Below are 13,662 nucleotides of genomic sequence, written 5' to 3' on the forward strand. Positions count from 1 at the left end.
TCAGGGTATGCAAACTTTTGAGCACAACTGTATGTAAGTTGCTCTTGATAAGAACATCTGCTATCCAAGTATAATGTAATGTATTGTAATACTGTGTCGTCTTATGATGCACTGCAGGACTACAATGACACAGAGATGCTCCTGAGCTGTCAGAATGTCAACCAGGAGGCCCTGCTGTCCTATGCACGTGAGGCGGCTGACTTTGGTACAAACTACCAGCTGCCATCTCTGGACTTCGCCATGAACCACAACGGACAGCCAGATGTGGCAATGTTTGACTTTACCTGCATGTATGCCTCAGAGAATGCGGCGCTGGTGCGGGAGAGCGTTGGCCACCAGCTCCTGGTGGCACTTGTGGGAGACAGCCTGCTGGAGGTGAGGGCTTGTTGGGACTCTGCTCTAGGTTGAGTGGGACCCAGTACTGTTTGAGCAAGACATCTGTGTACTGTCTCAATGTTCACTCACTGAACATTGCTGACTTTCTAGGCCTCAGTTAAGAGGCTTTTTATGTATTGCCTGCACATGCTTCAGCATTATGTGAAATTTGAGATAAGCCACAGCCGGAGATTGCTTATCTCCCACTGCATTGGTAATATATCCCTGTGCGCTTTTCAAAGAAGTGTCACCTGACGTCTTTGCAGATCCGTTGTGTCTTCATGTTGGCTTGTTTTACAGTCTGTATGCAACAGTGCTTAAGAAGGGAATTCAGTAAGTAATGTTATGCTCATACTGTCCACATTATAATGATTCCAAAGAAGCCCCTGGATGAACCCCAGCACCAACCCAGAATGCCACCCGTGTTGCTCAGATTAAAACAGCACTATAAACTTTGTTCAGAAGGCTCTTTTGTATAACCTAAGATCTAAGCTTAAATGCCTTTCAACTGCCAGACACAAACCCTGTACACTTAGATATGTGGAATGTATGCTAAAGAGAGTCCACAACTATATGTAAAGCTGAATGCTTGACTTGTTGCAACTTGTTTAAGGGGGGAATCCTGACATTTTTGTCTGATGGCAGCTTCCCTTTGTGATAAGATTATGGCAGCAAACCTGTATCCTATAAAGTTTGCGCAAATAATTAAAATGTCTGTAAAAATGACAGTGATGATGTAGACAATGTAGAGTTTCCCTTCCCTGATGGACACCTGCTTTGGGTGGTCAAACATTTCCTTTACATTAAACACACAGTGTGTTAGAATTTTCATTAGGGTTGAACTCACTGGGTATAATCATTTGGAGTCAGGTCAGTGGACGTAGTCAGTCTGGGTCAGGTCAGTTGGTGTGGGTCAGGTCAGTTGTTGTGGTCAGTTTGGATCAAATCAGTGCATGTGGTTGTTGTGGGGCAGGTCCTCACATGTTGTTGTCTGTCTCTCTACAGCCCTTCTGGCCCATGGGCACTGGGTGTGCACGTGGGTTCTTGGCAGCCTTCGACACAGCATGGATGGTGAGGAGTTGGGCACAGGGCAGAGCACCCCTTGAGATACTAGCAGAGAGGTTAGTATCAGTGTGTGATGGCATGGCCATGACAATTAGGCCGCGTCACCTGTGCATGCAGACAAATCATTCAATAGGAAAAGCAAAATTCATGGGCTTGTCTATGGATCCAGCTCATTTATCTTGTTTTCAATTTATCTTTGAGTAGCAGATGGTGATTTCTATCTGCAGTTCATTTGTTTAGTAGTAGTGTTAGTATTAGTAATATAGTAGTTCATTGTATAGTAGCATTTATTTAGATTTTTTAGTTAGTCATATTCACAGTTTGTTGTCTCATCTGTTTCTAGGGAAAGCATTTACAGACTTTTGCCCCAGACAACCCCTGAAAACATCAGCAAGAACTTTGAACAGTACACCATTAACCCAGCCACCCGGTACCCCAACCTCAACTCTAACTGTGTCAGGCCACATCAGGTGAGACTTCAAACAAGGAGCTAGTGGGCCAGACAGCAAAAGCATTCTATTCATGAATGCTTATGTAAACATCCTTTTGTCAGTGTAAGATTGGTTCACATCACAAGTTGTACAGGACACAGTACCACTTATTTACTAGACATAGCAGTGAATTTAGCTTCTCTTTATGTATACTGGCTCCTCATTCATCATCATCCTAGTGCTGACGCTTGATTGATTCCAAAAGTAGAGGTAAAGGAAGAGAGTGGGTTCTCAAATCTCATTGTAGTTACTGTTACAACAGTTCTCAACTGTACAGCATATGGCTACTGTATACAGTATATGTGCCCTGACAACCCTGAGTTTGTCCTCTCTCTTCTGCATCTCTTCCTCTCTGTCTCTCCTACATCTTCTCCTTTCTCTTCTCTCAGGTGAGCCACCTGTTCATCAATGGGGAGATGTCGCCATGCTCACTAGTGCGAGCCAGCTCAATGCGCAAACCAGTTAATCTCTCCCGACAGGGTGAGTCAGTGCAGCAGGGGTTTAGTATGTGTGTACACTGCAACCCCCCCCCCCCCCCCCCTTACCCGAGCTCTCTTTTTGCATGCTGAGGCTTGCGTTAAACATGCCCAGCACCTCACCTGCAAATTCTGCACACATGAATTCCTGAAAATACAAAATGTATGCATTTAATTTGCTGACAAGGTGCAATCATCAGTGCAGCAACTGATATGAGCCTGTCAAAATTAAACTACATCTCTCTATGAGCCAGAGAACCATTCTTTCTATCAGGCAACCAGGGGTCAGGGCACTGAATTCCATCTCTAGCCACTCCCCCACCCCTGTTCCCTGAGGACCACTCTCAAACTAATGAGAGGGGTTTACCATTAAGTGAGAGAGACTTTACGACTCACTAATACAAGAGGCCAACTTGTTTTCCTTTGGAAGTTCAGCATTTGTGGCCACGCAGGGAGTTGACGTTTGTTTTGCAAAGTGGATTAATAACCATAGGAGACCTTAGTTAAATGACCTGCTATGGATGTCCCAGGGGTATAGCAGAATAACCGCTGGGCATTTCTTCTGTACTCTTCCATTTAATGTTGTTTGAGGCAATGGCAATTGTACATTAATGTGGAGAGAAACCCTTTAATGATAGTGGATAAAATGCTGTTTGTACTTAATCATATCACGCATTGCTGATCACGTGTTTTCAGTATTCTGTGTCATGTCCAGGACCCATGGGGAAAATACTGTTGTTCTCTCACATTTCTTATGCTGGTTGGAGAGCCTCAATGGAATTGTTCTTTGAACTTAAAAAGGAAAAAAGGGAAACATTTGTATCCTGGTGAAGAGTATCATGAAATCCAAACTATCAAGCCCCCTGCTTTACCAAATGTAGTATTTTATGAAGTTGTGAGATTTTGTTTCCTTTTCCACTTCTACCTGGCATCTTCACATAAGCTGTACTTTGTGGCACCAGAGCGTTTGGTGCATCAGGTAAGGTTTCTTGGCAATCTGAAACATTATCCATGTATTACTATACTGGGTGTCATTGTGGATTTGGCCCCAAAACCTCACCGCTGGATCAATGAACAATGACTTGGCACACCTTCTACAAATAATAATATTGGCCACATTGGATGTTGCCGGATCAGACAGGCCCTGACAAAAGCGTACTCAGTTTTTGTGCCCAGTTCTTTATCTCTCATTCACTTCAGTTGCTTCATGGGGTTACTTTTCAAGTTATAGTCTCTGCCATTGACCTCATTTCATAATAACTTGTAGCTCTGTGTGTTGTGACTTGTGTGCCATTGAGTGATGTTAATGCTGCTGTCACCATCACGTCATCTTTTTGGGTCTGTTCCCACAGAGTCAGATGTACGACCTAGCCGGCTGTTGACCTGGTGCCAGAAGCAGACGGAAGGCTACAAGAACGTAAACGTGTTAGACCTCACCACCTCCTGGAAGAGTGGCCTTGCACTGTGTGCTCTCATTCACCGCTTCAGGGCTGATCTCATGTAAGACATGGCTCAATGTACCATAACTCACAGTGCCAACATCACAACATACACAGAATCTTCATAGCGCACTGCATATAGTGTAACTAACAGTGCAAATATCACAACATATATCTGCTTCAGGATGCACCTCATGTGAGAGTGCATGTGTCACAGTTTGCACTGCATGTGAGTGAGAGGTGATACAGTACATATCACAACACAAAACTACCTCTCAGAGGTTGTACTAACACACATCACACACATGACAACTATTGTATTTATCAGAACACACGATATATACCAAGACACACACACACTGTGTCCTCATAAGCCACTTTGTCTGTGAGAAAGAACATGAGAAAAATCAGTCACTTGATATGGTAGCACTTTAAATTGCTTTGTCTTTCATGCATAGTGCATGAAGGCTTTAACTTGATCTTGTATAAAGCCTCTAAAATTTTTAACATCTATAATTAATGAAGATGAGTGATTGCCTTCGAAAATGTTATGTGGGTATTTGATCTGTTATGATTTCATGAATGTCATCTATGCAAGCTGCCTTTGTGTGAAAGCAATTGGAGGGAAAGGGAAGGTTGCTTGTGAACATGGCAGTGACCTCACCTGCAACCTCTTGCACATTACTTAAGATTTCACAGGGAGATGAGATAAAATGGCACAGAGTTGCCTGTTCAAGTGCTGGTATATTCTGAATGAGTCAAGTGTAAAGGGGCAACAGAGTTTGGATATTACCTTGTGCTATTGTTCCTCTTCATAATGAAATTAATTGGTGTTATTAGTGGAATAATAATGGAGAGCATTAATACATTCCTTTAACAGATTAAATGAATTGGAAAAAGTGGTGCTGGCACCTGTTTGATGAATAAAAACTTTTCTTCAGCACTGATTTCTTGTTTCTGGCCTGTACCAGCCTCTGTCTGAATTCTCTACCCTTTCTCTGTGGCCACCAGTGACTTTGACTCGCTAAATGAGGAAGACTCGGCGAAGAACAACCAGTTGGCCTTCGATATTGCTGAGCACGAGTTTGGCATCTCACCTGTGACAACAGGGAAAGAGATGGCAACCAACCAGGAGCCAGACAAGCTGAGCATGGTCATGTACCTCTCCAAGTTCTATGAGATGTTCCGGGGCACACCAATACCTGTCAGAGGTAAGCCAGCTCTGCCTGTGGTTGCACCCATGTATCAGACCTCACGTCCTGTTCGTATTCAGTACCTGTTACACACTGAATAGTCTGTAGTGGGACATGGTTGCATGTTGGCAGTTATATAAGCAGTATGGTACCCTGTCACTGTCATTTAATCCTCCATGGAGCCTTTTGGCATGTGACTTGCAGATTTTAACCTGTCATGATGTTTTGTTGTGAAGAGCAAGCTTTTTTGGTTCAGAAACATCAATGGTATTAAAATGACCTATCAATTTTTGGGCTCACGAAGCCTGGAAAAGGACAACATTAGTATTCTGGAAAGTAGAAACATTGAAGCTTAACTCTCAGGCATGCTGCCTCAAATATCAGTGCATTATGTTTCTTGCGTGGAATGTCCCTTTACCTTTGTTTCAGTTTCTGGGCTCTCTGGTGTCAGAAACCTTAGTAACTGATGTTCCTCTGGCTTTTCTGTGAAAGAATTTAATGTTACACAATCCTCTCAGTTGCAGAGACTGGAATTGGAAGAATGCATATTTTTCTGAGCGCAGGTTGCTTACCACACCAGCTACAGTGAAATATCAGAAATGCATAACATTGCGTAAAATATTTGTCACAGGAGTGAATATAGTCATCCATACTGATGGACTGATATTTTTAACATTCTTCCAGTAGATTAACACTCTTCTTGCATAATGTGTTGCAAATGTGACTTAAATGATATATTGCTGTGACTTGATTATGTGCCCTTATGATTAGTACGTATGTGCTTCCAAAAAAGGTATTCAAGAAACATTGTTTTTTTCTCTAGAATAACAGTTTGATCTCAACATGAACTGCTCTTGATATGATATTTTTTCCTTCTTGGTTCAGTTTAAACACATACAGGCTATTGCTTTAATTTGCCTTATTACAGGTCCCAGAGTAGAGACTGATGAAAACAATGAGGACTGTTCATCAAAGCCGGCCAACTCTGTTTACAGCTTGATGAACCTAAGGCAGCCGCGAAAACGGATACCTAAGGTGACGTCCACCTTCGCCAGCCTCTCACTGCAGGTTTTAAATGGGACCTACTGAAACAAAGCCCCCTTTTTAAACAAGAGAGCTCAATAAAACATAGGTCTTCAGAACAATGCAGAGGCATGTTCGTGTTAGATGAAAGCAATGAGAAAATTACCCCAGTACTTCATGGTTTTGAAATTTGGATTTATGATATGTGATAGTGCAATAAACCATGAGTTGTGTTAACACCAGAGATGGCAACAATGAAGGAAAACACAAAGTGTGTCCAGGATGTGTTTGATGTTGCTCAAGTGTAATTCAATGCCGGAGAGCAGTCCAGGCAGGCACTGAGTAGTTTTGACTAAATGAAACACTTGGTGCCCCAGAACAATAGGCTTGTCTGTGCAAAGATGCACAAGATCCTTTAAAAACAAAGCAAATGAATATTCCAGCTGGAGACAGCTCTCTGTAAAGATGACTGGCTCAAATGATAGAAGCTGCTAAAATAAGCAGCGATTGAAATATTCATTTATACTGGAAGACTTTTTCCTTTCAGGACGACAAGAAGCTAGAGGACAATGACTCCGCAAACAAAAAAAGACGAAAGGGCGGCAGTTATTTAGAAGAGGTTAGTCACCTTCAAACATACTTGTACAACACTTGTACAACTTGTATACCATGATTTAAATAATAGTCTAAGTATCAGATCAGGGTTTGAAAGGCACATGATATCAGACGATGATATATTCAACATGTGAAATTGAGTATCTGTGCACTGTTTAATGTGTTGGTTTGTCCTCTGTTGTTAGATATTTTCTTTTGTCCATGAAACACTTTCAGTCAAACTGCAGGTATTTATCATTTCATTCTTGGGTTGGATCTTTTTACCCAGCACCTGTGAAGTTTCCCTGGAAATGTGTATGTACCATCAAAGTATGCAATGTTCATTCAAAGACACTAAGTGAATCCATTTAGGCAGGATCAGTTTGTTAGTAGATTAAAGAGCACTAATGCAGAGGGGGATCAATGTCCTACTCTGTTTTACTTTGTTCAAAGCTGGCAGTGCACAGTCTCTCCTGTATGCGTATTCCTTATTCCTCTGATTGGTCTGTTACCCTGACAGGCAACCAACCTCTCCAGTCAGAGTGCTCCCTCTGTGGGTGAAGGCGGAGAACAGAAGGAAAACAAAGTCAGGTCCATGGTAACCCAACTGCTGGCCAAAATTGAGAAGAACGACCCCAACAGCATTCACAGACAGGTCAGAATCTCTGGCTGCCAACCCTTCTAGATGCTCAAGAGGGTGCTCCCATGGTGAGGGTGATCTCCATGGTGATCGAGGTGTTTCTGTGTTAAGGATGGTCAGTGTGGCATTGGGGATGTCCCCATGCCTAGCAAGCCTCTGTAGTGATAAGTTGATAATTGATAAGTGATGTTATTTTTAGATTTTCGGTTTAGATTTTTTTTTTTTCCTGTTAAAGGTTGGTGACATTGGCGTTCTCAAGTTTTTCAGTTTTTCTCCAAGGTTTTTGGCCAATACATCCATGTTCTTGATGGGATCTTAGTTGTTCTTAGAACAGGAGAATTTGTGTTCTGTTGTCATACCCAGGTAGTTCTGGAGAATCTGTATATTTCCCACTAACAGTATCACCTCGGTATTGATCAGATGTCAGAATGTCATGAAACTACTTTAGCAGCGTCTGTATTTACTTGTCACAGTGATATATTACAGTATTTCTCAGAAAACATTTCGGTTAATTCCCTGAATTTAAATGGAATTGACCCCAACTTAATTCTGAACTTAATTCCTTTCAGTGCTGTAGTGGACTTTAATTTGAATAGATGGTTTTGATCACAGAATACAGCTGAAATTACTATGCTATTTATTAGCATGGTATAATTTACCATGAAAAAGGTAAAGAGGAATGGGCATTAATTCTCGGGCCCTGCTTTCAGTGTCATTGCAAGAACAAATACCCTCAAATACAATCTCCCATCATTGCAAGGGCCATAATCCTCACTGAATGCCTCTCTTTGTGATCTAGGCATGTGGGCATAAGTTCCAGCAAATCCCTGAGTCTTTTTCCCTACTCCCTGCTGTCCTATGGGGTTGGGAATTTTGGCCCTCCAAAAGAGCCTTAAGAGACCATGGGAGGACCTTTTGCAACAGCACTGCAGCACATACCCACGTGCAGTATCTGAAAATGCATCATTCCGTGCTGTCTGATTCCCCAAGGCATGCTTTGATTGTCACTTTTACCATGATTTTTTTTATATAGCTTGCCACCTTTTACTCTCTTTTATTTGAGTGGAAGGGGTGTTAATCTGTAACTTATAAATGTATCCTGATCATTAAGACTTTATAATGATAAGGGTGACATCAATATGTTACACTGTTTTTTGAGGATGGTTCATTGAGGAGTATTGTTAAATATATCTGATCCACAGTGATTATCGGGCAATTGTCAGGTATGCAAAAACTAATTGTATGGTCTTCTCATGCGACAGTATAGCATCCATAGCAAATGGACCGTGTACACAGTGAAGAGTTTCCTGAAGTGATTGTCTGCTCATTTGTTACACATACAGCCATCCTAAAATGATGGGCACCAGTCCTGTGTTCTCATGTGTCAGTTTGGTGCACGTGAATTTCTTCTTCCTCACTTCCTGTGAACTCTATTCTTCCTTTTCTGTCTGCCTGACTGCTCAAAAACCCCAAAGTCTGAGCCTGACATCAATCTTGCTAAGCCGCCAAGACCACCCTCTCTCGACATGGCCGAGAACCCGCGATTCGCTCAGCCCAAGGCTCAAGCCCCTCCCCCCCCTCCACCCAAATGGCAGGTATGGGCAGACCACAGCACCTGTGGTCAGCACATGCAAATCAGGCATTGCATGCCCAGAGTGATATATGTGCATATAGCTCCTTCAGCCTGTCAAAGTGTAAGGAAAAGCCCCAGCAAATTCCAAATAGATACGCATCATAAAAAGCACTCATAAATCACATTCACAGAAGCTCCTGCTGGGCTGCATTCACAGTCCCCCTTCATCTCAGGCTGAACAGAGGCCGCAGCTCCCTCACATATGCTGTGTGTTTCCAGTTTCAGTCATCCGACAGCATGAAATATGCAGTGGGGCTCGCTGTTCCGCCCCTGGCCAGCCCACAGCACATTCCCAGGAAACCCAAACAGGCTGATCAAACACGCGCACCACCGCCGTCACTGTCATCGGAGAGCACACCCAACCCAGATTACCCAGACTCCCCGGCTTCCTGCCGATCCACCTTCCTGGCTGTGTCAGGAATGCTCCAGCGTCTCCAACGGCTGGAGGAGAAGATCAGCCAGGTGACGGCCCCCCATTCCCCCCCGCCAGATCCCTTCTTCTCAGTCTCCTTTCCCATCTCTCTCCCTCTCAGTCTCTTCCTTTGTTTGTATTTCTCTTTCTGTCTCTATCTCCCACATCTCTCTTCTACCCTCTCCCTGCCAGTTCATTAGTAGCACATTACCATTAAATATTAGTTATAATATGGTTTTAGAGCTAATCAGAATATCTACTGAACATGACCTATTGTATATGTGAAATATCAGGTAAAAAGTGACATTATAAATAGTATTAAGTGGTGAATAGCAGCATTTTGTTTACACTGGTAACAATAAAAAATGGCGTTTTCAGCAAATTTACCTTTAACAGTTGAACAGTAACCATAGAAAACCAGTGATGTTTTAGGACTGTTCACATAGCATTACATTGCTATTGCTGTATATTCAGTTCCTTGCAGCTCAGTTTCACATTTAGGTGCAAAACAAAAAAATTTTGGTTCTCTATCAGTCTACCTGCTTGGTTTGATTTCAAATTTTTACGATTAAAAGTGGGGTGGGTGCTTAGTGAATTTTCAGAATGTTTCCCTCCAAACATCCTTATCCCTTCTGATCATCCCTTCTGTGTTGATAAACATTTGAAGATGAAAAGAAAACAGAATTTGGAATTCTACCAAGCCTATTTATAACACATTGTCTTGACTATTTAGTGTTAGCATACATTGATGTAATCCACAATATGTACAGCTGTATTACATAATATACTTACGGTGATTTTCTTGATTGTTACATTTTCACCTTTTCTCTCATCCAGATCAATTTACAAAAAGTGCTTTTTCACAATTGTTTACATTTTGTAAACATTGCTACTTCCTTTACTAATAAATATGCTTTTGAATTTTTGCAAAAGAGGAGATGGTGTGGGAGAGGGAGAGCACAGAGAAATTGCAGTCAGAAGAGATAAGTAAACCTGCATCACAACCCCAGCTATAGTTCCATCTCTAAACGGCCCCTAAGCTGTTGCCTCCCTCCATCCCACAATGCACTAGACCCATTCTCTCCCCTCAGGACTGTGTCACACACTGCCCCAGTCAGCTCTCCCAGCGTGTGAAACAGGATTAATAAAACACAGCAAGAGAATTGTTCCTCAGCACACAAAGCTGGCAGTGCCTTTGCACTAACAAAAAAACCCCAGTCAAAACAAAAACAGCAGTGTTTCTGGGAAAAATAAAGCTCTGATTTAATAGTCAATAAATTGCCTAATAGCATCTGTGTTTAAAATTATGGGCTTGGCAGTGGACCTTTCCAAGGTGAGGCTGATCTTTCTTCAAATGTTGCCTATAAAGCCTGCTTCTCTTCCCTTTGCCATTTTGCAGAAGAAAGCTCAGACCCAAAATGCTAGAGAGTTTCACAAAAAGAGTATAAAGGAGAAGGCGGTCCACCTGTGCTCACTCTTCTCAGGGCACAAGGCTGAGTCTCCCCAGGTGACTATCTGACCCCCCCACCCTCCATGGGTGGAGCATGATTGGACATACTTAGCACCTGCCCTGCATGCTGTGGTCAATAACCACCAGCAAGAATCAGCCCAGCTAACCCACATCATTGTCTTAACATTGCAGTGCCATTGGAGCAATTTCATAACATTGTCCCAATCTTCCTTAGATCTTGTGAGAATGCAGTGTGTTAGCTTTTATATATGTGTCACTGGCCCTACCCATCACACCCACAGCTATTTTTTCAACCCCCTCTTCAATGAATTGCTTATAAGGCCTTAACGGGATGGGCATAGTGTTCAGGTTTTTTTTTTTTGAAGTTGCTGGTCTCATTTAATAGAGTTAACAAATGTGAGTGCGTCATCACAGCAAAGGGGCATTTCACGATGTCATGCCTTGTTAAGCACTACAGCCAGTTTAAAATGGAAAGTTTAAAATTTTTCAATGAAAATAATTATTTTTCCTTGTTCCATTAGTCCAGTTCTCACAGAGGCAAAATGTGGAGAGAACAAAAGCATGCTTTCTGAATGTTCCGGGACTACAGGTTTTCCACTGGAGAGTAGGACTCAGGTTATGATTTGGAGCTCATATGAAAACAACTGTTTGGATTTTATCAGCAGTCCAAGACTGAAGGTTTCCTGAAAAACGACCCCATATTGAAAAAATGCTGTAATTCCATGTGTGCTTGTGTTTCCAGGCTTCATGGGTAGTGTGAGAGAATGGTTGCTTGATAAATAAACAGTTCTGATTTGGCCATAGTATGTCAAGTTTGCTGATGGAAGCCTCCATTGCATTCCAAGAGCAATAGCTGTCCAGCCAGGTGTCAGCTAGAAAAATTTGTTTGTCCCTGATTTTCTTGAGCTGGGAGTAATTCATTGTGCTTTTCTCTTGTATTCACTCATTTCACAAATGACCACAACCATAATGCTAAACCATTACACAACTGTTATGCTTAACAACTTGGGCCAATTTGTTGAAGGATATTTGGCACACTGTCTTCTTTCAAACAAAACTGAAACTAATTAGGATTGCATCTGCCAGTCACGTCCCATTTCACTAAGTAAGCACTTTCCTGCCTTCAGTGCTCACTTGGGCCCTCTCTAACTACATAATGAATTGTCTGTGATGATACTAATCAGTGAATGCCTCGGTCTTCATCAAAGTGGAGAGCTGCTCAGCACAGATCAATGGTGTACTTGTTGGTGGCTAATGCTCACATTTCGGCACACGGCCCGCTCTCTCATTGGGAAATTCCTGACGCACTGCCAACATACATCTGCTCCATACAGACAGGCTTGCCTGCCCCCAGGCTCCCCACCACCAGGCCCAAAATCACCCCAGCCTGCCTTCCCCCAGAATCCTCTATTTTCCATTTCACTTCTCATGACTCCGCTTCATCTCCTTCATGCCAACAGCAGGTAAAAAAAAAAAAAAATACCAGGCCCTGTTATCTGTGTGTCTTTTCCTGTTTTGTCTTTCATCTGTCCTTAAAACTATGTTGCAACAACGTCTAATCAACTGGCATGAACACTAATGTGTTCATGCCATTAGTACAAGAACAAATGCCATATGGATGGATGGCCATATGCCATCCAGAGAATCATGCTTTGATTTAATTGCATCTTGTCATTTTTCATTAGCATTTTTTTTACTAACCTTTTACCTCTGTGTCCTCATTTTTCCCCCACCATTTATTAAAACACAAATGCAATGAACTGAATCTAAGGAGCTAGATATGCACCCTACTAAGAAAGGCGAATCCAGTGAGCAGTTGAGTGAGGCACATGTGGTGAGTGACTCCTCCACACTTGCCCAACCCACCACTATTTATAAATTGTTCTCTCTATATACAGCACACTGTTACTAAAATATCCTGCAAATGGTGTGTTGTAATTACACATGCTGTGATGTACATTATGGGTGTACATTAAATGGAACACTCCTCACATCAGCTGAAATGGGGTTTGAGTCAACTGTTAAATACTGGATAATCTGTATCCAAATTATCTTTAACCTTTTATATTTTAATAATAAAAATAATAAAAAATCAAAAGTTTGTTATAATAGCTTATGTGTTTGGCTGTTTTGGTGTCACTGCTCTAAATCAGTTGTATAATCCATAAAGAAGAAGAGTTGAGTGTTAGTTATATAGAAAATATTTATATTATAAACAAATCTAATAAGAGGCAGTGTTTAATTTCTCAGTTATATTGACAGTACATTTTCTGGTTGTAGTGCAATGGCATTGCCACATCATATCTGCTCTTTAAAACACAGACCAACAGATCTGAGTCCAACCCAGCTCAGTCCTTAAACTCCTCCAAACAGGTACTATGTTACTGGTGAAACATAGCTGCATGTGACGCCCAGGCTATACCTTCAAGCTTTTTTACTCCTTTAATAAGCATGGCCATTCAGAACAATCCACCTTGATCAAAAAATCGAAGCTCATCTTGCATGCAAGAGGCAGATGTTATTTTTGGCCAAGCAGAGCCCTCCTTGCACTGCCAGCACGCCATTCTGAATAACACCAATTGTTTACTTATGCTTTTGCACTTTGTGGGACAGACTGTGCCTCTTCTTCTTAACGGCTGTCAGTGGATGGGGGATCAGTGCTGGGCCAGAGGAGCTTGCAATAGGAGCTTGATGGTGCAGACTGTCCCTCTAATGGCAGTGTTATGAGAGAGCATTCCTGTGCCCCCTTTCTTTCGTGACCAGATGTTTGAACACAGACCGTGTTTGTTTTGGTAGGGTGCTCCCACCCTTTTCATTTATTTTGAGAAGCACTTACTTCAAAAAGGGAGA

At 42.1% G+C, this 13,662-nt stretch overlaps 1 protein-coding gene across 1 annotated transcript in view; it reads left to right on the plus strand.

Moving 5' to 3' along the window:
• The window catches only part of LOC118782264 (F-actin-monooxygenase MICAL2-like), a 47,567-nt gene that overhangs the window by 27,320 nt on the left and 6,585 nt on the right, over positions 1-13,662 (plus strand). The window contains exons 8-22 of the mRNA XM_036535571.1: positions 118-375; positions 1,381-1,496; positions 1,784-1,910; positions 2,321-2,411; positions 3,760-3,907; positions 4,858-5,057; positions 5,968-6,074; positions 6,610-6,681; positions 7,177-7,311; positions 8,772-8,891; positions 9,149-9,391; positions 10,741-10,848; positions 12,147-12,275; positions 12,584-12,646; positions 13,093-13,185. Coding sequence (XP_036391464.1) covers positions 118-375; positions 1,381-1,496; positions 1,784-1,910; positions 2,321-2,411; positions 3,760-3,907; positions 4,858-5,057; positions 5,968-6,074; positions 6,610-6,681; positions 7,177-7,311; positions 8,772-8,891; positions 9,149-9,391; positions 10,741-10,848; positions 12,147-12,275; positions 12,584-12,646; positions 13,093-13,185 — 2,010 coding nt within the window. The remainder of the gene's footprint in view (positions 1-117; positions 376-1,380; positions 1,497-1,783; positions 1,911-2,320; positions 2,412-3,759; positions 3,908-4,857; positions 5,058-5,967; positions 6,075-6,609; positions 6,682-7,176; positions 7,312-8,771; positions 8,892-9,148; positions 9,392-10,740; positions 10,849-12,146; positions 12,276-12,583; positions 12,647-13,092; positions 13,186-13,662) is intronic.

This window comes from Megalops cyprinoides, chromosome 8 (assembly GCF_013368585.1).
Source record: "Megalops cyprinoides isolate fMegCyp1 chromosome 8, fMegCyp1.pri, whole genome shotgun sequence".
NCBI classification, from domain to species: domain Eukaryota; kingdom Metazoa; phylum Chordata; class Actinopteri; order Elopiformes; family Megalopidae; genus Megalops; species Megalops cyprinoides.